Source organism: Pholcus phalangioides, unplaced genomic scaffold (assembly GCF_987345545.1).
Source record: "Pholcus phalangioides strain wild (caught in Gottingen) unplaced genomic scaffold, Ppha-v1.0 ptg000009l_1, whole genome shotgun sequence".
Taxonomy (NCBI): domain Eukaryota; kingdom Metazoa; phylum Arthropoda; class Arachnida; order Araneae; family Pholcidae; genus Pholcus; species Pholcus phalangioides.
In genome coordinates this window covers 48,366,777-48,393,461 of record NW_028301602.1, presented here as the reverse complement: position 1 = coordinate 48,393,461, position 26,685 = coordinate 48,366,777, and the positions used below count along the sequence as shown (strand labels likewise).

Sequence of the window (26,685 nt, the reverse complement as noted above, 5' to 3'; positions counted from 1 at the left end):
AAGAAAATATTGCCCCACCCCAACAGAGAAAAAAGTGTGAAGTTTGTGTTTTTCGGGGGCTCTTTATAAGTCAGGGCCCCGGCATGCACCCAGTGCGCCCGCTGTTAAAATTGCATCTGTTCTTACCACATTTCATATGCTTGAGCTACATTCTGATGGTATATCTTTAAATGGTATACGATGATACAAATGGTTTTTTCCCAAAAGGTCTCATAAAAGTGGCTTCAATATATATATTTTTTCATATATTCAAAGTTTTACACAGAAGCCAAAAAATTTCTTATTCTTACCACATTTTCTAACCTTTGACTACATTCTGATGCTCTACCTTTTGCGCAAATTCATGAATAGAAATTGCATTACACATATTGATGTGTAATTATCTGACAGGGTTTTTTTTGTTTTCTTCCTTCACACAGAAGCAGCAACAATAGAGACACCACCATGTTAGGGACAGGTTGTCCTATAATCCAATAAAGACACCAGCTGCCCCTGAAGGACAAGAACAGTGTACTAGTAGTTACATTACCTCACAGACATTTTCTTTCCCATAAGAAGTAGCACATCTCATACTGTATATCACCGTCTTAATATTCAATAGTTTTTTAGAAACAATATATATATATATATACACATGACAAAATATTATACAACGCCCATGAAATATATTTACGGCTGTTTTATTTCAAGTATGGATAGTTTCTCGATTTACCCCAACATGTTTATCGTTTTCTTTTTAAACGCGTCAGTTGTGTCAGAATTAACAAAAAAAAAAAACCTGGGGTAAACTAATCCATTTATTAACAACCCTATTAGAGAAAAATTCTACGATACTACTAAACCAGACATGCACATTGTCCATATTCCTCTGAAAAACTTCTAACGAATTGGTACATGTTGGAATGTGTGTGCATGTAGTGAACCTTCCATGAAGTTTGTTTCTGCGTAATGCTTTTTATGTGTTGTGCTGTCATCAATTGTTCTAACTATGCATGAAGTGTGTAATGGCTGAATAGTATACTGTTGTAGGCCTGTTGCTCTCCGAGGCGAGACGTTTTAATGGGGAGATCAGCTCACATTTGTGCCTCTTAGTTGGGAACCACAGAAAACTAACTTCAGCTGACCATCACTGTGGCGATGGTGGGGTTCGAACCCGGGTACTCGAGATGCGAGTCTGTCACTTACCACTTCAGCGCCGGTCTTAGACCTAGTAGCGCCCTGTGCAAAAAGGCACAGTAGGCAGTAGTCGGCAACCCCTCCCCTAGGCACGGATCCAGAGTGATATGTCGGAGGAGGCAATTTTTGTTAGTCATTACTGTCCCATAAAATATGAGAGAGATTCATTCTCCCATGTCATCAGGCTCTTGGTAGGGTGATTGTCCCCCATCACTCCCACACCTGTCCCCCCTCCTGGTTGGATATGGAGGGACAAAGAAGTCATAAAAGCTTTCTTCCTAGAATGGGATTATGGCTATTTAACTTGTAAACAAGCATACAACCAACTTGTTTGATTTAATTTAGAGATTTCAGGAAATTAAAAAACCAAACATCACACATTCACGCACGCTAATCATCACAAAGGATCTATATTCTTCACACTTATTTTAAGTGAATTTTTATGGTAAAATACGTGTAGTGCATGCACCGCGCACGCACGCACACACACACACACAAGGGCCGCTTCAAAGTTGAAACTCTTCATTCAGCTTTAATCCATACTAAGAAACTCATTCCCGAAGTTTTGTTTTTATTTTAGTGCAATTTTTTTTAAAGCGTATAAAGCAATAAAAGTGGTTTAATTAAAGTGATAGTTCCATATTATTTCTTTCATATTTACAAAACATGTGAACTTCATTTGAAATTATCCCTTTCAGACCCAGTACTAAGAAACAAGCGCCGAGTGGCATGGTGGTAAGATGCTCGTCTACCCCCGTGAAGGTTGCTCTCACGGTACCGGGTTCAAATCCGCATTACCGATTCAACACATTTACCTACATTTAATTCTATATTTCACCTGCTTCAAAAAAACTTCATTTCAAATAGAAGACACATATCTGAAATTTCTCTTATTCAAAATAGATTTGCTGCTACCCCCCTCTATGTTTTGTATATGTGAGGTACTACTTTATTTACTTATTTTGATGGAAATCCCAATTAACCTACACTATTCTGTTGTGTATAATTTTTGGATTATACGCTTTAAAAAAAATTACATTAAAATAAAAACAAAACTTCGGAAATGAGTTTCTTAGCGTGGATCAAAGCTGAATGAAGAGTTTTAACTTTGAAGCGGCTTTGGAGAGAGAGAGTGTAGATAAACCACCGTGTCTTATCTACAGATTTTTCTTTCCTGAGAGAGGTTTGATTAATTATAATTATGTTAAAAATTTATTAACAAAAACATATATATTTTAGATATTTGTAGATGGGATAGATGCCAGTACAAAAATTGACATTTTCTTCACAAAACTGTGTTAAACAACCCCACCCATTAAGGGAGATTGATAAATGCAATTTTCTCATGTGAGTTTAATATACTGCTGCGGACTATATGATGTTTTTTTCCCCCCAAACTAGCGAAGTTTGCATCAGCAGATTACAAGCAGGAAAATTTGATAGGTTTTGTTTAATTCTTATTCAAAATTCACATCAAGGACAGAAAAAACAAGAAGGAAATGATTTACCTTCAAAATGACTTTCTTCAAGATGATTCACAAATTCTTACAACTTATAGAAAACCAATACAACAAAAATTAAAATCGAAAATTTCACAAGGATCATCAAATTTTCTTGAAAGTTGGTTGGTATATCTTGTCAAGCAATCTCGACATTGATTTGTGATTATGAAAACCTTCCTACCTATTATGACCTTCCTACATCCTTCATTGGTTGACCAACCCAGGGCTCAGCATGGATCATGGCCTCAAAACTAGTGAAAATAGTGACCAAAATGTTCAAAAAACAGACCAAATAGTGACCAAAATAATTTTAGACAGAGACCAAATGGACATTGAATTTTGATTATTACCAAATTGAATGAATTGAAATTGAATTTAGTTTTTACTAAACTTTGTTTTACTGAACTCAAACGCATTCTGCTAACCAGAAAAGTTTTGAATAACTTATCAAATTTATCAACAACTATGTGTGAGAGAGTAACATTACATCCTTTTTAAGTAACAGCAGCAATGCCTTTCCCCCATGTTGCTTTCCACAACCCATTTTAAAATCAATTTAAGCAGGAAAAAGCGCAAAAACGGGAAAAAATTTTCACATTCAAAGGAGGAAAAAAAAATGAAATAACACAAAATTTGATGAGAGAATTTGTCCAATCTACATTCTAGTGGATTTTTCATTCATGTTATGCTATGAATGACAGTATAGAAAATGTACTCAAACTTTTTTTTAACTAGTACAAATTTTATTTACATACCTAGGTTTGTATTCCAACAAATTTTAAGAAATTTACTATAATGATTTAAAAAAAAAAACCTATAAAATTACATTTTTACAATACTATTTTAAATTATTAAATTAAAATATTACTTAAATTACTGAATTAAATAAATTATTAAATTGAATAAAGTATTTAAATTATTAAATTAACTAAATTATTTTAATTATTAAATTAACTAAATTATTTTAATTAGTAAATTAACTAGATTTCAATTATTGAATTAATTAAATTATTTTAATTGTTATACGTTGAGGAGGGCAATCCCCCCCCCCCCCAGCGTCAATGGCAGAGCCTACTGATGCATACATGATGTATATCAATTGTAATCTTCTGCACCCCTAACGGCCGTATTCACCATCCAGGTTCAGAATGCGATCCAGGTTCTAAACCGCGTTTCACCTCAAAATTGGTATTCACCACCCCTGAATCGAGATCCACGGACCAGCTTTTCAAGCCTGAAACTGAACCGCCGATATCGGCGATCCAGCAGGGTGGATCGAGTTTCAGCGCATGCGCAGTGAACATTATCATCGCCGCAAACACAAACATCAACATAGTAATGGCGGTCACGCTGAATTGTTTTTACGATGACCCGGAATGAAATAGGGAATTTAGAATAATTTATTAATTATAAGGTGATGAGTGACCGCGTTTAGGTTGTAGAGCCTCAATATATATTCTTATATGTATTATTATTATTACTTTACTTTGTACATTGGCTCTCTCTTAACAAGCACGCTCTGGTCACGTGAAAGAATCTCAGTACATTCTGTACTGAAACACGAGATGATCACGTGACCGGATGCCCCTTCGGAGGGTCCGAAGGGCCATCTGTGTGAGAACATCAGTTCAGCTCCGGCTCTCACACGAGATGCACCAACGTCGTCTTTCTCTCTCTTAATATATGTACCATGTAAATAATATCTTCTATATAGCATCATAATTAAAGATAATGTATCTACAAGTACGTCTCATTCATATGGAGTCAGATGCAATTGCACTAGCATCACCACCTAGCATTTAGCATTTCAGCAAGGTATTAAATATATGTTAAGTAATTATCCCCGATCAATGAAAGCTTTCAACTACTACTTGAAGCCATCAACAAGTGACGAAAGAAGGTGAGTAATGATACTTTTCTATGATTTCCTTCAAATCTGAACTTCATTCGCTAACAAAATGATCATTATCAAATAATGATTATTTAATAACATGAGTAATATACTCATGTATTGATATTAATGACAAATTCGTCTTTATGGTACCTGAAACAGGGTAGTAGTGGGCAGGGCCGTCTTAAGAACACCATGGGCCCCCGGGCCAAGTGGCTTTTCTGAGGACCTACCAGGTAAATTACAGAAAATTTCAACCAAATCTCATTTTTGTGAGGCCCCTCTCGAGGCCCCCGGGCCGTGCCCGGGTAGGTCCATCCGTTAAGACAGCACTGGTAGCTGGCTCTCTCGATGCAGAATTTTTTCTTCAGTGGGGGCCCCTGAAAGTATTATTATTATTATAAAGTGTACATTTTTGTGAGGGCCCCCATTCTCTCGGCCCTTGGGAAGTGTTCCGGTTGCCCCAGCTTATTTACGGTCCTGACCTAAAGGTTAAAATGGCAGGGTATAGTGTCACACTTTTGAAGTTTTTTCCTCTCTGAAAATAATGTATCATTGGTCTGAAAAGAAGTCATGAATATCTCTCTTGAATTGCAGGAATAGTCACTTGTATACAGTGTATACAAAAAAAAAATTTTTTGTATTACTTGTATACAAAAAAAAAATTTCCCTAACCAGGACCGTCTTAAGAGCATGATGGGGGGCCCCCGAGACGAGAAATTTTCCTGTGGTCCTACCTGGTAAATTCTAGAAAATTTCAACCAGATCTCATTTTTGTGGGGCCTTTTTTTCTCTTGAGGAGCCTCGTACATTAAGAACTCGCAAAATGTACTAGGCAAAAGCGATCATTGCAGTAGTGCATTTTAATTCCTAAACAATACAATATTCACCAACACTCTAAAATATAGATTTGTGTAGGAAATGTTTCGTCTCTAATATGAAAATATTTATATGCCAAGCAAAATATATTACCTTTTTTTAGCTTTTACCTCTTGGCAGGAATATATTTATTTGATACTTTGCTGCTGTGTGTAAACATGACATTTTCCTTCTATATTCAGTCGATCTCGCTTATAACATTCCCATGTATAATATTTTCCTGCTTAGTACTCGAATTAATTTTTATTAAGATTTCCTGTTTAAAGCATTTTCCCCGCTTACATTTTTCATGGTAATTTTTTGGAAAAAAAAACCCTTTATAAGCAGAATCCACAGTATTTGCGCAAATGAAAACACGTGCACAACAAAAAATATTTTCTGTGACGCACTCTCATTATCCAAAATCATATAATTATCAGCTCATTTCATTCTATTTGTGCATCAGTATTTTGCGTATAAATATCAGTTCATTCGTTTAATATTTACAGTTAAATCTCACTACAATGATACTTGATATAAAAATAAATCCCTCTACATCGATATTTTGAAAGTCTTGTTTGGAAATTCCTATAGTATAATGTTAAACTGCTGCCACTCGATTAGAGATGAGAATATTAATATGAGAAATAACTTGAGAATAATAATTATTTTTGATAAGAATATTCCCCAGTAATTTATAAAAGTAGTCTTTCCAGAGTATATTCTCTAGGATATTATATATAATTATATTATAAATAACTGGAGAATATTCTTGTTAAGAATAATATTCTCAAGTTATTTATAATAGTAGTCCTTCGAGAGTCCTTCATTACAATATTCTCAAGAATTTTACATCTCTAATCTTAATACAACAGCAATCCCTCTACAATGATATTTTTTCTTGATTTGCAGAATATCATTTTATTGAGATTTTAGTGTGTGATCATACCTTTCGTGCTCAAAACACCAATTCAAAAATTCATGAAATTACTTTTTGGAACCTTATTTATGTGCAGTTCATGCCAGCATTGGGCAATGATTGAGTGAAATTTATAATATTTAAGTAATATATCATTACATAACTCGTACCATGTGATTGCTGATTACATGTGCTTTATTCGTATTATGCAGTATTATTCCACTGTACTTGAAATCACAACACATGAGTATGATTTGCTTCATTCTTTAGGGAAATTTTTTTTCATGAAACCTATGTTTAATTTTTCAGATGAAACAAGTATTTGGGAGCAAAAGTAAGGTAAAAACACATCTATGATAAAATGTGGCCACTGAAGACGAGCTGACTCAATCACGGAAGAAAATCTCAATATTTATTTACAATGTTTGTGTGTGTGTTATACGTACCATTATTTTTTTTAGCAATCTCAAATACTTCCATATAAATATGAATAAATTATTTTTGATAATTGATTTGTCCTTATTTCTTAAGTGAGGAAAATGTTAGCCTTTTTTTTATGTAGTTTGAATTTGTGCCTTAATTATGTTCAAGTTACAATGTAAATTTTGAAAGTAACGAATTACTAGATTGTGATTATCATGTAAATACAGTATATATTTTAAAAAAATCCAGATTTAACTACCAATCCTGCTAGTAAAAAGAGGGATGGAAAATGATTTTGTTGATGAATAATGACGTTGAATCTATCAATATATGTCAAGTTTTTTTTAATTTTTAGTCTTGGCTATTAGTTTACCCTTTAGTTAAACATGATTCAAAGGCAATGCATTTTACACATAAAAAAAAATTGTGCATACACTAATGCTTGTATTGACTGTCAGATTTGAAACTTTGTTTACAGATTTTTTATTTTTAAGAATCTTTCAGCTTCAAGGACGTCCTTTCAACTTATATTTAATAATATAATGAACTGTTTTGAACTGAATCTAACTTTTTATGTAAGCTAATCAAAAAAACTAGTACACATGTTGGAACAGTTTTTTGTTGAAAAGAAAACTGTTGGGTTTAGCATTTTATACATTGAGAGGGGGCACATCTTGTGTGTAGGAAGGATTGCATGCAACTATCATACAAGTTTCAACAAATTACAAAAAATCAGTCTCAGATATTAACTTATTTGGCTAATAGGAAATACAGCTATTAATGTTCAGTAATTTAATATTCAATGTGCATCACAAGAATTACTATTAGCACTAGTGCTAATTACGAATTTTTAGTGCTAATTACTATCAGCATAAAAAAATTTTTTGGAAATCAAATTCACTGAATTTTGTACTTTTTCATTTTAATATGTGTATCTAAAAATTTGATTTCAGGTACAAAACAATCATAATTTAAAAAATATTCAGATAAAAATTATTTTTTGAAAAATTTCCAAATTTATTAGTATTTTTTAAAATATACACAATTGCGACCGTCCTTTTTTCCTTCATTTCATTCACGATTAATAAAATTTGTATGTGCTGATACATTTTTTCATTCAAGCGCATAAGCTGATTGTACGTGCGATATATAATTTATCTAATCTGAGAATATTAGCAATTTCGTAGCGAAATGAAAAACCATCATTATAGATATAGCGGAAGTAGGAAAGAAAACCGTAGCTGGAATGAAATGGAATTTCCATTAAAAAGGGGATGATAAAACCATATTTTGCTTATGGAAAAAAAATTGTTGAAAAATGTAAACACAAGAATCCAACCGTTGAGTTTTCTACTTCATTAGAAGATCAAAAACCCTTCATCCAATCAGCGTCGGATCTACTCTTGCCAAGCTAATATACGCCAAATACTCGCCAACTGAAGCGAGTTTCACTTGATACGCACTCGAGACCTACTGGTGAATGCCAAATTCGTTCTAAAACTGAAACAGGTTTCAACTGATCCGCGTTTCAGGACCGTGAGTGGTGAATACGGCCGTAAGACCTTCAAGTCTATGGCTGGACTGGGAAGGGTGGGGCACCAAAATAATAAGGCCGTTTGTGAGGGAGAAAATAAACCAGTTTTGAAATTGTTTGGTTTGAGAGAAAAATTTGTAAATATATTTTTTTTCTTTTTTTTTGCACACAACATACACCCCTGCAAAAAAAACATTTACTCCTTTACCCAGAAACAGTATAATTTTGGCCCCTCCACCCGTAATTTTTAACAGAAAAAGACTCCGCGGGCCTCCCCGGTAAATTTCCCATAAACCTTGTTAGTACCAACGTGGCGCCTTTTTTCCGCGCCAATCAATCGCCGTTTTGCGGCGGTCAATTCAAGATGGCTGACAAAGGGCACATAAAATTACAAAAAAATATATAATTTATAATATGAATCAACCTAATATGCGAAAATCGATAGAAATATATCGGGAAATACGGAAAATTAGGATAAAATGAACACAAAAATCGAATCAACGACCAGTGTCGTCTTAAAGCATGGACCCACAAAAATGAGATCTGGTTGAAATTTTCGAGAATGTTTGGTAGGGCCTCCGAAAAATCAATTGGCCTGGGGGCCCATGATACTCTTAAGACGGCCCTGTCAACGATATACGGGGTTTATAAATGCGGTTGATACAGAGTTTATGGATGCTGCTGTCAGGGTTACCTATTTTAGCGCGAGAAAAAGTCGCCACGTTAGCTCCGACTCCTCCCGTAATTTTCAACGAACAAAAACAGTGAATTTGCCCCCCACCCCACCCGAGGCTCCCGATTTACCATGGCCGTAATACGATATTTTTTTCTGGAGGGGAAACGTAATTTTACTGCCCCTTGATCTTCGATGCCCCCCCCCCCAGTTTTGGATCTGATCACGGTATGTAGCAACCCGGCCGCAAGTACGAACAAAAATTTACTATCGCCCGAGGCCGGTATCCATTTTTTTAACGGAGAAAGAGTAAACTCGGCACCATTCCTCGTTCAACACCCGTGGAACCAGACCCCGCCCTCTCCTATTGCGGTCATAACAGCGACTCGAGACAAAAACGTTTTAATAACTTTCGAGGTCTAAAAAGGGGATTGTTTACACAACACCGATATTAAGTCAACAATCGGTATCGTGAAGATGCTCTAAATTAAGTTCCGGCCAGAAGCGGATAAAGGTCGGTTGTTGACGGCCCGGGCATAAAAAAAAAAAATTAATATTAGGCCCCTTAAATTAGGGAAAAAAGTGTAAAGTAGGGGTCAGAGGCGTGCTCGGTGTGCCCATCGTTAAATCCGTCTCTATTTACGGCTCGCATGCACGTTAACTGAGTTTTTATCAGCCTGATGACCAATTTTCATCTGATTTGGAAACCCTTGTGTTCAATTAAACGTTGAATTGCAGGATTCTGTGATCTTTTCATAAACAGTTCTCCTTTCGATCATACGTGGGGCTACGGTTTCTTGCTGAGATTTAAATCCAGTTAGAAAAATAGAACGAATTTTATTTCTAGATAGATGCGATTTTCAGTCGGATGATTTTTTTTATTGTAAGTAAATTCAAAATACTTGCGAGCTTCTTTAACCTTGGCCACCTACAAGAGTATTCTCCAAAGCGTATTAATAATACGCTTAATACGTATTAATAGTACGCATCTTTAATACGCGTGCTTTGGTATTATCCCGCTGCGCGTAAGTTAGTTTCTGCACGGGCTCTCTTAAATCGTCATTTCAAATATTAAAAAAAATGAACAAAAGTAACGATAGAACAAACAACAAATGAAACTTGCTCGATGCTCCAAGAAAGGAATTCGGCCCTTGGGACTAAACTTTTAACACAAATAAAATAAAGGATCAATTTTAAAATAAGATGAAAATGAAAGAACGAGTTAGCACGCGTGGGGAAATAAGAAAGAATGGTAGTAGGGGGGGGGGAATTCTTTGTTGTAAGTACGCCTTCTACGATATTTTTTTCCGACCGGCTTTTCCATAAAATGACTCTTTAACCAAAGAGCTTTCTTTCCAAGCGCCTTGAAATCAAGTTATGCTGACGTCACACGGTATGCTCCCGGGAAGATAAGACGCCTTCATGTATAGGGGTTCTACGGGAAGGGAGCTAACGATCGTAGTTCAATGAAGGGAGGGAGAAAATTAGCGACCTTGAACCTTTAAAGTTCTTCCTTGAAGAAAAGAAAAACACTGACAGCAGAAAAGCGCGCGAGACCGAGGTTTTTTTGCTAAAAAAAGTGAAAAAAGTGACCTGGGCCTGAAAATACGTAATAAAAGTGACTAGTTTCTAAAAAAGTGACTTTTAGTGAAAAAAGTGATCCGTGCCGAGCCCTGCCAACCACTCCAAAGCAGGGCTGTCACCAAAATATCCCCTCGAAATTGCTATCACTCCCACCCATCCTCTGTTTACGAATTTGAAGTGTCAACAATCTCTTGCAATACATACGTATATACACTATTGTTTTTTCAGATTTGAACAGCAAAAAATGGCCCAACGCCACTTGAAAAGTCGTAAAAACGGGAAAATTACAACCGTTTTGCATTCCTATCTTCTGACTCGACAGACATAGCTGTGTCCAACTTCCTATAGTATTGGTTTTAAATAAATGATTATCGACCTCCTCCACTTTTAAAGGAAAGAAAACTTTTAATTTCAATTTCTCCACTTGTACAGAACAAACTGTTCTGAAAAGTAAGTTCTATGGTAATGCAAAGCTCAGCTAATCATAACATCCAACTGTTCTACATCTCCTTTTGATGGCGACAAAAAACCACCCAATCTGCTCCTGGAAAATCTTGCATTTATCTCTTTCACATGTTATCTTTTCATTTCCTAAAACATGGTAATAAAAATCACTCTAGTTCCCAAACTTTTTTTTCAGTTCGCAGTGCCTTTCGTATATTCAAATGTTTTCCATTGTGCCTCAAATCTTAATACCTTACAGTTGCAGGAAGTTAGATTGATTAAGTACACACAATGATTCGTATTCCCAAATAATATATAACGTACTGAAAAAATTACATGTATTAATAAACTGGCACACTATTTAATTTAATTAATAAATCTATTTGGTGAGACATATCATCGTTCTTCCACCTAGTACCTTACCAAGGTGCAAAACAATGCCATGAAGTATATTTTAGGGACAACACGATCCCAATGTGGAATTAAGCAATATAAATTTTCTCCTAAAACTTTTTTCTTAGTTTCTAGAACTGAATTGGGGGGGGTCATGATTGTGGAACCTAGTTCACAAACCTGTTAAAAAAATCAAATTGAATTTTCAACATAAGTTTCTCTTTAGTTTCCTTGAAAGGGAAAAGGTGTCTTTTTAGAGTCCAGTTGTGGCCACATCTTACTGAGGTCTCCTAGATGTGACGGTAGGAGTGATTGAGTGAGTGATAGACCAAGTGAGTGATTGTATGATTGACCGAGTGGTTGAGTGTGTGTGCAAAGATGACCCCCCCCCCTATAGGTGGTTATGCAGTACTTTAATGGTCCCTAACAATTTGAAATTTGCAGTGAAGTATAAAATAATTTTTTCTGAATTTACGTTGCTGAGTAATTTTTCAACATAAGCTGAATTACACTCATGTCCATAAATTGAGGATAATGCCAGCTTCGGCAAATAAAGGTTCAGAAACAAAACAAGCGTTACTTATTCATAAAGCCCATTTATTAAACAAAAGATAAAGAACAAACACGATGGTGTATGTATGATACCATTCATAAAAACTACGATTTTCGCTCCCTGGAGCAATTGTAAAAAATATCTCCTTTACAAAAACTTACTATTACATGGTTGGTATGATGGTTAATACATTGTATGTCTCCCATGCGATGAAATACAGTCCGTACAACGCCTAGGCATGCTGAGTATCAAATTATCGATCTGATCTTCGGGAAGATCACTCCACTCAGCAAGCAATGCTCTCCGAAGTTACGGTACACATGTAGGAGGTGGTTGATGGGATGCAACTCGTCGGCCAAGCATGTCCCACACATGCTCTATTGAATTCAAGTCAGGTGAGAATGCTGGCCATTCTATACGGGTTATATCCTCAGATTCAAGGCATTCGTTTACGATGTTTGCTCGGTGAGGATGGCCGTTGTCATCCATAAACACAAATTCTGCGCCCATGGCACCCCTAAACAAACGTACATGTTCTTCCAGAATGACGTCCGTATAAATTTGGGCTTTCATGTTCTGGAACACAGTATAGTTCCACCCCAAACGAGCAATGCTGCACCACCGTAACGGTGTCGTTCAATGATGTTGTCTTGGTGGTAACGGGTACCTGGCGTTCTCCATATGAACGTCGGAAAACATCACACAAGCCCACTGTGACGATGTCCACATTGCATGTTCTCTACTCCAGGCTAATCGTTGCCGTGAGCAGAACACATCTGACAGGCCTGCGAGCATATAGACCAATATCTCCCAAACGTCTGTACACGGTTTGTTTTGAAACCGTGGTACCCGTGGCTGCAGATAGCTGACGAGACAGGTCGGATGCTGTGCTCCATCTGCTTCTTTTGGCAGTTACTGCCAAATACCGGTCTTCATTAGGCGTTGTAACTTGGGGGCGACCTGTACTGTAACGTCTACTGACATTTCCGTTATCTTGGAATTGTTGCCAAAGCCTAGAGATGACACTTTGGCTAATTCCAAGTTTCTCGGATGCTTCCATCTGAGTACGCCCACATTCCAGGCGGCCGATAATTCTACCATGTAAAAAATCATCCACATGCGTCCTCTGTGTCATAACTATTCGCTTATGGCACTGAGCGCCTTACAATTATTACTCTTGTGAACAATTTCACTTCTTTGCTACCATTCCTTGAATACCCCCTTCTTACACTCTCGTCATTGTGGCGTACTATCGGCGTCATCTGGTGGCTTCCTGAAATTTGCATATCATTCTTGCAGATGTGTGTGATAATTCTACAGGTGAAATTTTTACTTTAGATTTTGATTTCCGTGTGATTCTGAATTATCCTTAATTTATGGACATGAGTGTATAACAGTCCTGAAGAAAACATTTAAAACCCCCCAAAGTAACCCCCCACGCTTCCTACGCACGCCAATGCATTTGTGACCAATAGAAATTATATGCTTTGTGAAAATTTTTGCCACATACTCACCCAACATTTACAAAAGGGGCAAAATGTCAGGTGTGAAATGAAATATCTGAGACTGAATGTCCAACTCACGTAGTTGCGCAGTTGATCATCACTCACTATGTTATTCTTGAAGTCATTCCTCTGGTCACTCATATGGTCAAGGCAAATAAAATGCCAGTGGGTAAATGTCCAACTTAATTGATCATTCATGCAGCCACTCATACAATCATTCATATGTAATTCATACAGTAAGGGCAGGTTAAAAGTCGGGGGTAAATCTCTAACTCTCTTGATCACTGATAGGGTCATGTATATGGACAGGGCAGGTAAAATATCAGGGGCAAAATGTCAGGGGTGAAGTTTCCGGAGGCCAAATGTATCGGGGCAAACTTTCCGGGGCCAGATGTATTGGAGATGAAATGTGCTAGGGGTGAGATGTCGGGGATGAAAGGATTCTGTGAAACGTGACTGGCCTTAACAATTCATTAGCTCATTCCCTAAGGACCCTAGGATAGATATCATCTGGCCCTGGTGCTTTGCTTGCACATGCAGTTTTTAGAAGATTTGGGACCTCCATGTCTTCCACTTAAATATTGTTGAGGATTTTATTACCAAATGCAACACCAGTACATTGAATATCATTTTCTCTATTAAAAACAGATGCGAAAAAGTCATTGAAAGCACAACACATGCCTACATTGCTCTCTATCCTGGACCCTCCTATCGAGAGGGGTCTAACTGCTTCCTTATATCCATTATTGACATATCTAAAAAAGGATTTTGGGTCAGAGCCAATGTCAACCTAGATTCAACTTCCTTTTTATTATCCCCTATTTCTTTTTTCAATGTCCTTCTTTTATCAGTAAACATTGACAGGTCACCTCGTCCAATTTTATACTCTCTGAATGCTTTTTTCTTTTCAAGATAAAGGTTACGCAGCACGCTATCCATGAACCATGGGAGGCGTGATATGAAAACATGTTTTTTTCAAACAAAGGGTATGACGGAGAAAAACACGGAGGACAGCTTCGTACTAAATTCTTGAATTTCCACTTCAACTGATTCCAACAGGTCTTTAAAAACTTTTGCTAATCTTTCTCTCAAATCATCAAAGTTAGTTCTCTGGAAGCAATGAACCAGTCTTTTGCTATTATCAACCTTACCTAAGAAAAGTTAAAGAAAACTAACGACGCCACGATCACTGGAAGAAAACTTGTTCCCTCTCGCCGAAACATGCTCAACAAGATCCTCGGAACTAGTAAGAACTAAATCCAAAATAGCAGTACCCCTAGTGCCTTCTGATACATGCTGATACAAAAAATTATCGGGCACCAACTTGAGAAAGTCTCTTTCATATTAATCTCTATCTGAAAGGTTCTCCCAATCGATACCTGGGTAATTGAAATCCCAATATGACAACCCTCTTATGTTTACACATGTAGGAAATTTCATCATAAAGTATGCAATGTAGTGTGGATACCTATCGGTGGACTGTAACAAACCCCCTACAATAAGTTTATGACCACAGATGCCATCGATGCGCTATAACGCGTCAAATACCTGTAATTTTGGAACAATGGCAGGTTATCGAGATTTAAGTGAGTTTAAACGTGGTGTTATAGTTGGCGCACGAGAGATGGGACATAGCATCTCCGAGGTAGCGATGAAATTTGGATTTTCACGTACGACCATTTCACGAGTGCACCATGAATATCGGGAATCTGTTAAAAAATTAAATCTACGACATCGCTGCAGCCAGAATAAGATCATGCAAGAACGAGGCCAACGACGACTGACGAGAATCATTAAACATGACAGACGTGCAACCCTTCTGCAAATTGCTGCAGATTTCAATGCTGGGCCATCAACAAGTGTCAGCGTGCGAACCATTTAACGAAACATCATCGATATGGGCTTTCGGAGCCGAAGGCCCACTCGTGTAACCTTGATGACTGCACGACACAAAGCTTTACGCCTCGCCAACACGACGATGGACTGTTGAGGACTGGAAACACGTTGCCTGGTCTGATGAGTCTCGGTTCCAATTGCTTCGAGCTGATGGACGTGTACAGGTATGGAGACAACCTCAAGAATCCATGGACATCCTCATGAATACATGTCAACAGGGGCCTGTTCAAGCTGGTGGAGGCTCTGTGATGGTATGGGGCATGTGCAGTTGGCATGATATAGGATGGCCACCAAAATCTCCAGACATGAACATTATTGAACATATCTGGGATGCCTTGCAACGTGCTGTTCAGAAGAGATCTCCATCCCCTCTTACCCCTACGGATTTATGGACAGCCCTGCAGGATTCATGGTGTTAATTACCTCCAGCACTACTTCAGACATTAGCCGAGTCCATGCCACGTCGTGTTGGGGCACTTCTGCGGGCTCGCGGGGGAACTACACGATATTAGGCAGGTGTACCAGTTTTTTTGGCTCTTCAGTGTAGTTCTATGAAGAAGAAAAAGGTAGAGAGAAAAACCTCACCAACTTTTTTACCCTTCTTTTTTTTTTCTTCTTTTTACCATGTATCACGATCGCACAACCTTGAAAAACTGGTTTTACTACTTTGTACACTGTACTGTACTCATATACAAGAGTGGGTTGTTGAAGGATAAGATGAGGGATATCTAGTTGCTTCCCTGAATAAGGGGCCATGTAATTGTCAAATTTTGGAGTCTTTATTCCCCTATGGAAATTATGGTACTTTTGCAGCTTCTGCCGGCATTCAAAGATAGCGTCTATACAGCGTAAATTCACATTGTTCCTACAATATTGTGAATGCTCATTTTTTTTATCGTAAAGAATTAGAATGCCCATTCAAATTGTAAAACTTTCCTGAGATCGTGGGGAAAAAAACCGAATCTGTAAAAACTTGACCTTGAGTATCCAGTTTTGTCAGCTAGCTGCTACGTGGTAGTCACTGTTTCACATTTTTTCTCCTTTATCTTTTCTCTATAATCTCAGTGCATACTCATTAACAAAAAAGAAATTCTCATATAAAGTATTTTTACGTGTTTTTCATTTGGGAATTTCTAGTTTCTAGTAATGGGTGAGATGGTTACCATAGTAGTGATGCTCAGCTCACCATAATTTATAATTTCTTTACAGAGCAATTGGTTTGTCTTACATTATTTAAAAAAAAACTGTCTGTAGAAAATTGTAATACTCGCTCTATCTCAACGAGGATGAAATAAGTTCATTTTTTTCAATCCGGCTTGGGCAACGGATACCATCAGAGGTTACAAACATCTTTGGTGATTCACTGGAAAAAAATCCTTTCTCTAAATTCTGTTTATCTTTTACATTTTTACGAGATACAAACTTGCATAGCCCCCCCCCCCACACATCCTAGAACTGAGTTTCTAGGCTGAGTTCTTTGATGAGCCCCCAAGCCAGACTTTTTATGGTCCCTTCTATAGTGAATTCATAGCATCAAAAAACAAAAAATGATAGTAATTGTCCCAGGTCCCAAGGCTAGAACCCTGTCAGCTCCACCCTTGTGGGGGCCATGAACACTTGCCAATTGCTTATTATCATGTGCATTTTTAAAAGCAATATCCATTCAAAAAATTACAAAAATGTGATTGAACTTTCATTAAATTTCAAAATATGCACTTATTCTGAAATTCTTCAATTTTATGTATTTTTGTGCAGTAGCACTGAAAAAGGTCAAAATTTGCAAACAAATATGCACGTATGCATTTGCTTATAATCTGGGCTCTCTAGTTATGAAAATGATTATCTGAACTCACCCAATAAGTTGTCAAAAAAGAGAGGAACAATGTCTTGAATGGCTATCCGTATTTGGGCTAAGATAAAGAGCAACCAGTCAATGCACAACTTTGGGGGAGTGGTCTTACTGCAGCCATATCTAAAGTCTGGATGCACCATCACAACTACTACTTCACCAAACACCAATTTTGGCCATATCGCTATATTGCAATTTACTGCCATTAGTGAGATGGGTTGGAAGTGAAGGCGCTGTCTATCAGTGGTCGCCTCAAGTTCGTTAGGGAAAATATCTTATCTATATCCTCCCTTGGGTTCGAACCCGGGACCCAGACAACAACCTTCATGATGGTAGACGAGTATCTTACCACCATGCCACTCGGGCACTCACCATCACAACTGACAACTATTTTACTTCTGTGAAGAGAACCACAATTGCACATGACACTTCAATGCCACAATAGTCCTGTTGCACTGAGAAATGTAAACAACACACTCATGATATATAGGTGCAAGAGCAAAAAGAATGTCATAATTCTTAGCACCTTGCACACGAATATGTCTGCAGATAACAGTGCAAAAAAAAAAGAAAAAAGAACTCTGTCACTTATTACAATAGCACTAAATGTGGCACAGATGTAGTAGACAAGATGCTGAGGAAATATGGTACAAGATCAGGGTATCGATGGGATTACCAGCAAATTCGCAGATGATGTGAAGCTAATGGAGGTAATCGGGAATCAAAATGATAGGGAGTTGCTCTAGACCAACTTAAACAGGATTGCAGCATGGGCAAATGAATGAATGGAGCATGACATTTAGCGTTGATAAGTGCATGGTCGCTCATTTTGGTTCGAACAACCCACGGTTCTCTTACGAGTTGAATGGTGTCACTACCCTGGATGCAACTAGGGTCACCGACTTGGGAATTCTCATTGACAAGCGGCTTAGGTTTTCTGAACATTGTTCAGCGGTGGTCAAAAAAATGAATAGAATGCTCAGTTTCATTTTCAAAAAGATCTCTTCGCGTTCTCCTAAAGTCATTCTTCCGCTTTTCCGAGGCTTAGTTCATCCTGGACTGGAGTATGCTGTAAGGTTTTGGAGACCATACCTACAGAGGGACATAGACTTGGTTGAAGGGGTGCAGAGAAGAGCTACGCATGTCCTTATTGGCACACAGGGCTTGAGTTATGAAGAGAGACTTCATTTTTTGAATATGTTTACATTGGATGAATGCAGGTGTCGAGGAGATATGATCGAAGTGTTCAAAATTTTCAATGGGATGGATAGGATGGACCATGAATTTTTAGTACACTGCCAATCGACTGCTTTTACAAGGGGACACCAGTATCGATTGGTGAGGGACAATGAAAGGTTATGGTGTCGCAGGGAATTTTTCTCTAATAGGGTTGTTAATAAATGGAACAGCTTACCAGGGTTTAAGCTAGATAAAAAATTCCTTTCGCAAAAAAGCGAAAATGGGGAGAAAAGCTTTAGCAAAATGTTACAATGCTAATGTAATGATTAATGGTTGAATGTCTACTTGTTCCGTACCTCCTGTATGCATTTTTGCGAAAGTGGCTATCACTTCTTTCGCATTCTAAGATTTTCTTTCGCATTTTGCGAAAAAGCGACTGTAGCTTAAACCGTGCAGCTTACCCCGGAGGTAGTAAGCTGTAATACAACTGACACGTTTAAAAAGAAATACAATAAACATGTTGGGGTAAATCGAGAAGCTATACATACTTAGTATAAGACAACCATAAGTATTCTTTATGGGCATTGTATAGTATTTTATCATGTGTATATATTGATTATAATTTTTGTTAATTGCATTTTTAATTAGGTTGCTATATTTTTTTTGGAAATATATGACATCCATATTTTTATATGGGCATCTTTTTCCCAGCCATCTCGTTGGGCGTTTTGCCTGTTGTGGAGTTGTATTTGTATATAAGATGAGGAATTCGCAGGTGGCCTGTTTATGTATTTTACAATGTGCTTGGCATTGTCACACAGTCTATGCTTAAATACTTTTCATGGAATCCTCAGACTCCACAGTATCATGCCCAGGATTTCTTGTGCTGGTGCTTTGCCCAACAAAATGCCCTCCAATTCTCCTACATACCAAAAAAATTAAAGAAATGTGCCTTTCAACTCTACAAGAGACAGAATAAGGCTTCTGATAGCTGCAAAGGATATTCGTTTTTAATGAAGTGTCCACTATCTGGTCAGTTTTATTACTTCGCCTGGAGAGAGGAGGGGGTTTTCTTTCTATACTCTCAGAATTTTTTTTTTTGCGCCAGAGGAATCAAAATTGGGTGTTATGTGCATCCTATTTTCTTTATTTCTGAATGGTATAGGTAACCTCCTTCTCTTCAGTACACGGCATCTGCTGTTGGTGAACAAACAATGGTATTTGAAATGAAAATGAAAATTGAAATTTTCTTTTTCCAGAGCTGTTTTTCAGACTGTCTTTTTTATATTATCTTGGGGCAAGCTGGGCTATGGTTAGAATAGCGTCTACCCTGCTTGGAGGCAGCTTGGATTCATCCGGGAATTTGGAGGGCATTGGTCAAAGCGTGTAAAAATGTGTGGGAAAAAAAACAAACACACATGCAAACATTCATGCCAATGAAGAGATATGTTTCAGAGTGGAAAAAAAATTTCCTGAAAAGAGAAAATTACTCCAGAAACCAAAAAATAAGAACAAAAGGACAAAGTTTCTAAAATGTAGGAGGACCCTTGAAATGACACCAAAAAGGGGGGGGGGGAGAGATGTCCTCCTAAAGGAGGATGGATGGTAACCCTAAGTTCGGACCATGCACAAGCGTACACTCACACAATGTACAGATGTAACATGTCACACAAACATGTAGAGATTCATTAGAAATTCCAAAGAGGAATATATATGAGGTGCAAGTATGGTTTAGTAGTGGTAGTCAACAGCATCTTAATGAGTGGACCCACAGAATCTGAGTCAAACAAAGGCCCTCCATATTATTTAAGGTTTTCATTAAAACTTTACTTGAGTACAATATTTTATTTAATTTGGTCTTCTATTAAATTATTATTTTTTATTAAATAACAAAAGCTTCCCCCCCCCCCTCAAAAAAAAAAAACAACTTGGAGGACGACATGGCCCCGAAGTCTGGCAATGAACTTGTTAAACTAGCTCTCCCCACAGTGAGAGAATAAAAAGAATGGCCAGCACAGTTCTGATCACGTGAAGATTTTGATAAATAACACATTATACACAAAGCCTCTCTGCATATGAGCCACTTCTTTGAGCTCTAATGCATTCCATGTGTTTCAAAATTTCTCAGTCAAGTTTCCAACATTCATTTAAAAAACTTACATTTTCTCTTCTGCCAAGTTATTAATTAAACATTACACATAAATAATTGTTTTATAAATTAAAAAAACAAAGATAATACCAAAATTGAAATCCCCAAAGCAGAATATTTAGCACTGTTCTGCGACGAGCCCTCAGCTGACTGGAAATGTTATGCGGTAAAAATCCCCAAACATGTAATAGTGTTCTTTTGCACTTTTTCTTAAAATTCTTCCAAATTGTTCTGCAGTAACGCTAATTGTTCTGCGACGTCCGTCGCAGAGTTTGGCACATTCTGCTTTGGGGATTGAAATACAGAATTTTATATGAAAAATAGACACACCAAAATTGAATAACAAGCAAAAATTAAAAAAATATACATAAATTAAAATCTAATCTCTTATATTTTATAAATTTACTCTTTTGTATGAACTAAAGAGAGAGAGGCTGAATTTTTTATTACGATATATTTTAGAAAAACTTACATGGCTGCAATAAACATGCTTTCAAATGTAGGAACATAAGCAGCAGCAAAAGAAACACCAAGCAAAATTATGGCTATAATGCTCAAACCAACTGACCTATGGGAGAAAAATAAAATGTGCAATAAATTTTTTTATCTTATGAAAAAGCAGATTCATGTATAAGGCATTTTCAAATGAATACATAAGTAAAGGTAAACGTTTCCAACAGTAATGCCTCTCTCTCCTCAGGAAGAGATGGGAGGTAAATTCACAGATTCTCTTAATTCTTACTTATCCATTCAGTGCTGCTCCTGGAAATTCTGCCGCCTGAGGGGAATAATATTTTGCAGTCCTTAAGATACAACTGTCTGAAAATAGTTTTCTTTCTTGAAAGAATTTTCACATTGCCTTGGTACAGTGGTTCCCAAAGCATTGGTCATGACCCCCTTGGGGAAGGGGTTTCGATGATTTAAGATGTTTTAAGGGAATTTCTCATAAATGAAAATGAATAAATATATCAATAAATATATAATATGATGAGAATAAATATATCAAATCAAATAATAACTCTTTTTTGAAGGTGGGAGGTGGTCCCATAGTGGGCACACCTGTTTACATTTTTTTGCATGGGTTTTGGAAAAATGTCTGCTTTTTGAAGGATTAATTGAGCAATTTAGCACATATAACACATTAAAATTTTACATAAAATTTACTAAAAATAATTCGAAGAAAAATATCTTATTCCACCAAGTATCACAAAGGTGCTTTCACACACTTTTATGAGAAAGCATGGAAATTAATAAATTAATATTTATTCTGAATCGAAAGGCAAAATATTTTTATTAAAAATCAAAGAATCAATAACCTCATTTCTTAGTTTTTAAAATTGTGATCCTCCGTGTTATGTTGTCTACATATGCGTAGCATAAAGATAAGTTCTTCCTACCTTCTTATTTATATGTTGCTGTGAAATTTTCTAGAAAAGTAACAGCCCAGAGTTCATGCATTTGTGACTAGTGATGTAGTAAGCAAGAGTCATAGGGAGCCTGTTGCCCTCCCCGAGATCAAAAATTAAATTTTTTTTCAAATGTTTTAGTAAAAAGTAAAAATATTGAAAGAAAATGTCTTTATACTGTTCCAGAAGATTATTCGCAAGTCCTTGAAATAAGAAGAGGGACAATTTGCAGGACGTCACCGATTTATTTTACAGAAAAACAACTACTTACACGACAAATAGAGTTCTCACAATGAGCATAAAGTCCAACAACTGACTGACCTCCTCTTGATCGCATCATTTTTATAGACTCCTTTAGTGGAGCCACTTCTCTAAAGTCAGAAGAGACATTCCAGTTTGAGTGTATCTCCGTATTTCCGGTTTGGCAATAGGACATAAATCCCAAGGGGTTCTCCACAAATTGCACTAATTGGTAATTTTCGTAACACTGCCCCCTCTTCTAAAATATATAATATTGCTCATCTCGACAATTCAATCTTTAAGTCACTCACTTCTAATGTCACTCACTGTGGTAGGGAACCAGTCTGTTGAAGTGGACTACCTTGCATTTTGACGATGGAGTTTGTTGAATCCAAATTACCACATCATTCAGATTTTTCACGACTCTGTAGGGTCGTTCCCAAGATGTCTGGAGTTTTGGGCAAAGTCCTTTCAGACGCTTTGGGTTCCAGAGCCAGAGGAGGTCTTTTTCCCTTGAATTCATAAGGTGTGGCCTTCTCATCGTAGTGGTTCTTCATCCTTTCGGAGCCGATGTTGATCCTGTCTCTGGCAATTTGAAGCACATCCTCGAGATGCTCTTGGAGCCCCTAAATGTATGCTTCCAATGGAAGAGGAGTATCTGGCAGTTGCCCAAACAGCAGGTCACCTGGCAGCCAAAGATCTCATTCCATGAGCATCTGCACGGGTGAAAATCCGGTGCTCTCATCATGGACAGCAGTTTGGAAGGCCAGCAGGAAAAGTGGTAGCTTGAAATCCCAATCTTGTTGGTTCTGCAACACGAAGAGCGAGAGGTGGTTCATGATGGACCTGTTGAACCTCTCAACCATCCCGTAAGATTCTGGATGAAGCGGCATAGTTTGCATCTTCTCCATTCCTAGAAGCTTGCACATACTGCCGAAAACTGCTGAAGTGGAGTTTCTTCCCTGGTCAGAATGGATCAGCATGGGGACCACAAATCGAGCCACCCAATTTCACACTAAAACTTCAGCCAGCGTAACTGCTTCTTGATCAGGAATGGGATACACTTTTTGCCCCATGGTGAAATAGTCCATCACCACAAGTATGTACTTGTGGCCATTGTGAGTTCTGGGTAACAATCTGAGGATGTCAAAAGCGATTCTCTCAATAGCGCACCAACGTTGTAGCATTGAAGGCAGTCCCAGGTGCGGAGGACAATTGCGAGCGGCACTGTTCACAGACCTTCTGGAGAGTCTTGATTATGCCGAGGTGTTCACTGGTCGGAATCCCATGAAACTCATTCAAGACCTCTTTCACACAGCCTCTGGGTAGAATGAGTTGCCATCTGAATGTTTTCCTGTCTTCCGACTCCCATTTGTGGCACACAGCATGCCAACTCTCATTTCAAGGGAGTCCCATAGTACCCAGAATCTTTTGGTTGTTGGACTGGAAAAGGTGACATCTTGCCAGTTGGTCAATTCCAGGTGGATTCTTTGGAGTCCATTGGTGGTCATAAGTCAGGATCTTCTAGTTGGGCTTTCCGGTTGTTCTCGTCGCTCCAAGGATCATCACTTGAGACCAGGGTTGGTAAAAAAAACGTTTTTTTTTTAAAAACCCAAGAAACCGGGTTTTTTTTGGTTTAAATCTTTTTTTTTTTTTTTTTTAAATAGTATTAACATTAAAAACAATCAAATTTCTGAAAAATCATTCAAACTTCTAATAATTAATTAAACAAAAATGTTTATTTATGTAATTAACACTATTCCCATATTTAATTAATCAATAAATATTTCTTACATTTTAAAAAAACCAACTTCTGCAATTTAATTAAAACTTGAAAACTGTAAAAACTTGACCTTGAGTATCCAGTTTTGTCAGCTAGCTGCTACGTGGTAGTCACCATTTCGCATCACAAAAATCATGGGTGTGTACACAGAATCAGCTTCTGGAGGGGCACAAGGATCTAATTCTTCACAGAAAGTTTGGGTCACTAACACTGGAAAATTTTTTTTAATTAACAGGTAATATAAAAAAAAAAGAAATTACTTTATTCCAATATTTTAATTCTACAAAAATATTTTTAATTTTCGATCTTGGGGGAGGGGGAAGAAAAGAGCCCTCCCCTTTTATAACCCACCCCAAATTTTGCTTTTGTAAAAAATATGGGTTTGGAACCCAGGATCGACTGTAAATTTGTTTTAGATTTATTACATGTGCTAAATTCTATATGTTCAATTCTCAGACGCTTTTCCTAGTAGACAATGAAAGTAAATGAACCTTTGGATAGAACATGTTTTTAGAAAGGAATTATACTTGATCCACAGATACCTTCTTCTCCTACCCATAACAGGGCCTACCGTTCAGTCTCAATGAAAAAATATAAGCAGGTGATCAAAGACCTGGGGCATGCTGGAAGAAAATTCATAGAGATACTAGTGAATTATGGGAGGGGGCATAATTTTTTTTTGAAACACACTTTCACTCAAAAAGGACCCAGATTTTTTGAATAACCCGGGAACCAGGTAAATTAGAATACAGCAGCATCTCTGAAAGACCATGCATTCGTTGACAGTTTGATGACGTTGTTGATGCGCATTTCTTCTATCAATTTACTGACTTCTTGCCTGGCAAATGGAAGTCTTCTAGGATGTTGTTTGATTGATGAATGGCCCCTGGTGTCGATTTGATATTGCGTTAAGCTGGTTCAGCCAGCATAAGCTGATGATGTAGAAAAAACATTTCAGAATTTCATGCCTCTTTCCCACCAGATGGACCGGTTCCTGTCAGCTGGGCATTTCCTATGAGGCTCTCGAACAAACTTCCAAAATTCTCTGATTGATTTCCTGGCGAATCACGAACCACACACGTGACGGGAACAAATGTAGCAATCTCTTCACCCTTTCAAACCTCCTTCGGCTTGTCCTGGATATTGACTAATCTAACAGGGATGTGACGTCCTTTGACGAATACACCATGGTGGTGGCAATCAGCAGGCCATTCTTAGTTTTGCTAGGAAAATCAAACAGTCTGTGTTTTATATTGTGTTTTGTGTTATGATTTCATGCGGGATTTGATGCTTTTTGAGTGTATATTTATATGAAAAGTGTATTTCATGCGGGTTTAATTATTGAATGAATTGTAGATTTCATATTTTTGATAGGTTTCTCTTTTTCCTCGGGTAGTGGATTGTTAGGAAAATCGGGCTTCAGTTTTTGTTCTTCAACTTTTCTTTCTTTTGGCAGGGGGAATGTAACGTACCGAAGGGCCCCGGCGTAAAAGTCTGTAGTCGCCGTTTCATAAAAACATGTATCCTTACCTTTTGTTGCTATTCATCGGCAGCGGTGGTCGTATGGTGATGATCAAGGCTGATCGTGATGATGTCGGCCTGCGATAGCATGCAAATGAAGTGGCCTTGAAGCTGATTGGCTTGGTTAGACACGTGCGGTCTGGAGTTTTTCCTTTAAATACCGACCGTATGTTGTAACAACGCTCTCACTTCTGCTCTTCCTTTGTTTTGTTCATTCAAACTAGAACCCTCTAGTTAGACAGTTCTCCGTCTTGCTACCACATCATTTGGCCTTAGGCTGGGAAAATGATCCAATAGTTATTCAAAATGAAATAGTTTAAAGTGTCTGAATTTGTTTTTCGGCAGGTCCGGAACCGAAAGATTATTCTATCTTCATAGTTGAAAAAACTCCATTGCTGGTGTTGGACAGAAAATAACATAGCAGCTGGCCTCGTCTAAAGGTACATGCAGTAACGTAACATCGAGCTGATCCGGCCCTCAACCGAGAGGCCCCCTGGAGCTGATCCGGCCCTCAACCGAGAGGCATCCTGGAACTGATCGACGTGATCCGGTCTCTAACCGAGAGATCTCCGCTGGTACTGACCAGACTACACTGCACCGAAGTGACTGTCAACCTCGGCTTCCCGACCGGCAAATGAAAGACTGATTATTGACTGACCATAAACTGGTGAGAGGGTTCCTTTCTCAATATCGAATAGAGGGTTTTATGTAGAATAATCTTGTGTTAAAATTGTGTAACTAACGCCGAACTTTATAAATATTTTCATGCAAAAGTTTAGTTGTGATAATTTTCCACTTGTCGTTTGCTACTACTCTTACTGGATATTTCGAACTCTGCAAGCAACTCCCATAAGGGACATTGCAATTACATGTGAGAAACATCAGTGAACTAGAACCCCTTCTGTCATCTATCAAATAAAACTGTTGTAATTCTGCAATTTAAATTGCCAACCAGATTTTCATTAATGTGCTACATGAGAAAAATAATATATGATATGATATCAGTTTATATTTGATAAGCAATAATAATAGTTGAATCACCACGTTTGCCTCAAGCAGTGATTGTAACCACAAAAATATGAAAGCCTAAGACGTACTACTCTATTCTACACTTCGCGAGTTTTACCAACATTGTTTTACCACAGACAAGTAACAACTGTTAAAATTCTGAGGCAAACTTTACAATTCAACTGATATTATTCACCAT

At 37.5% G+C, this 26,685-nt stretch overlaps 1 protein-coding gene and 1 long non-coding RNA gene across 4 annotated transcripts in view; one reads left to right on the top strand and one right to left on the bottom strand.

The window, feature by feature from the left end:
- The window catches only part of LOC149083237 (MFS-type transporter SLC18B1-like), a 201,983-nt gene that overhangs the window by 57,247 nt on the left and 118,051 nt on the right, over positions 1-26,685 (bottom strand). For all 3 annotated transcript variants that reach the window (XR_016193225.1, XM_089236451.1, XM_089236452.1), the window contains exon 11: positions 21,001-21,096. Coding sequence is in view for 2 of the 3 variants with exons in the window: in XM_089236451.1 (XP_089092577.1) it covers positions 21,001-21,096 (96 nt within the window). In the remaining variant the exon portion in view is untranslated. The remainder of the gene's footprint in view (positions 1-21,000; positions 21,097-26,685) is intronic.
- On the top strand, positions 4,019-6,846 carry LOC149083239 (uncharacterized). Its single transcript, XR_016193226.1, has 3 exons — positions 4,019-4,113; positions 4,494-4,578; positions 6,656-6,846. It is a non-coding gene; the product is annotated as an uncharacterized LOC149083239 (long non-coding RNA).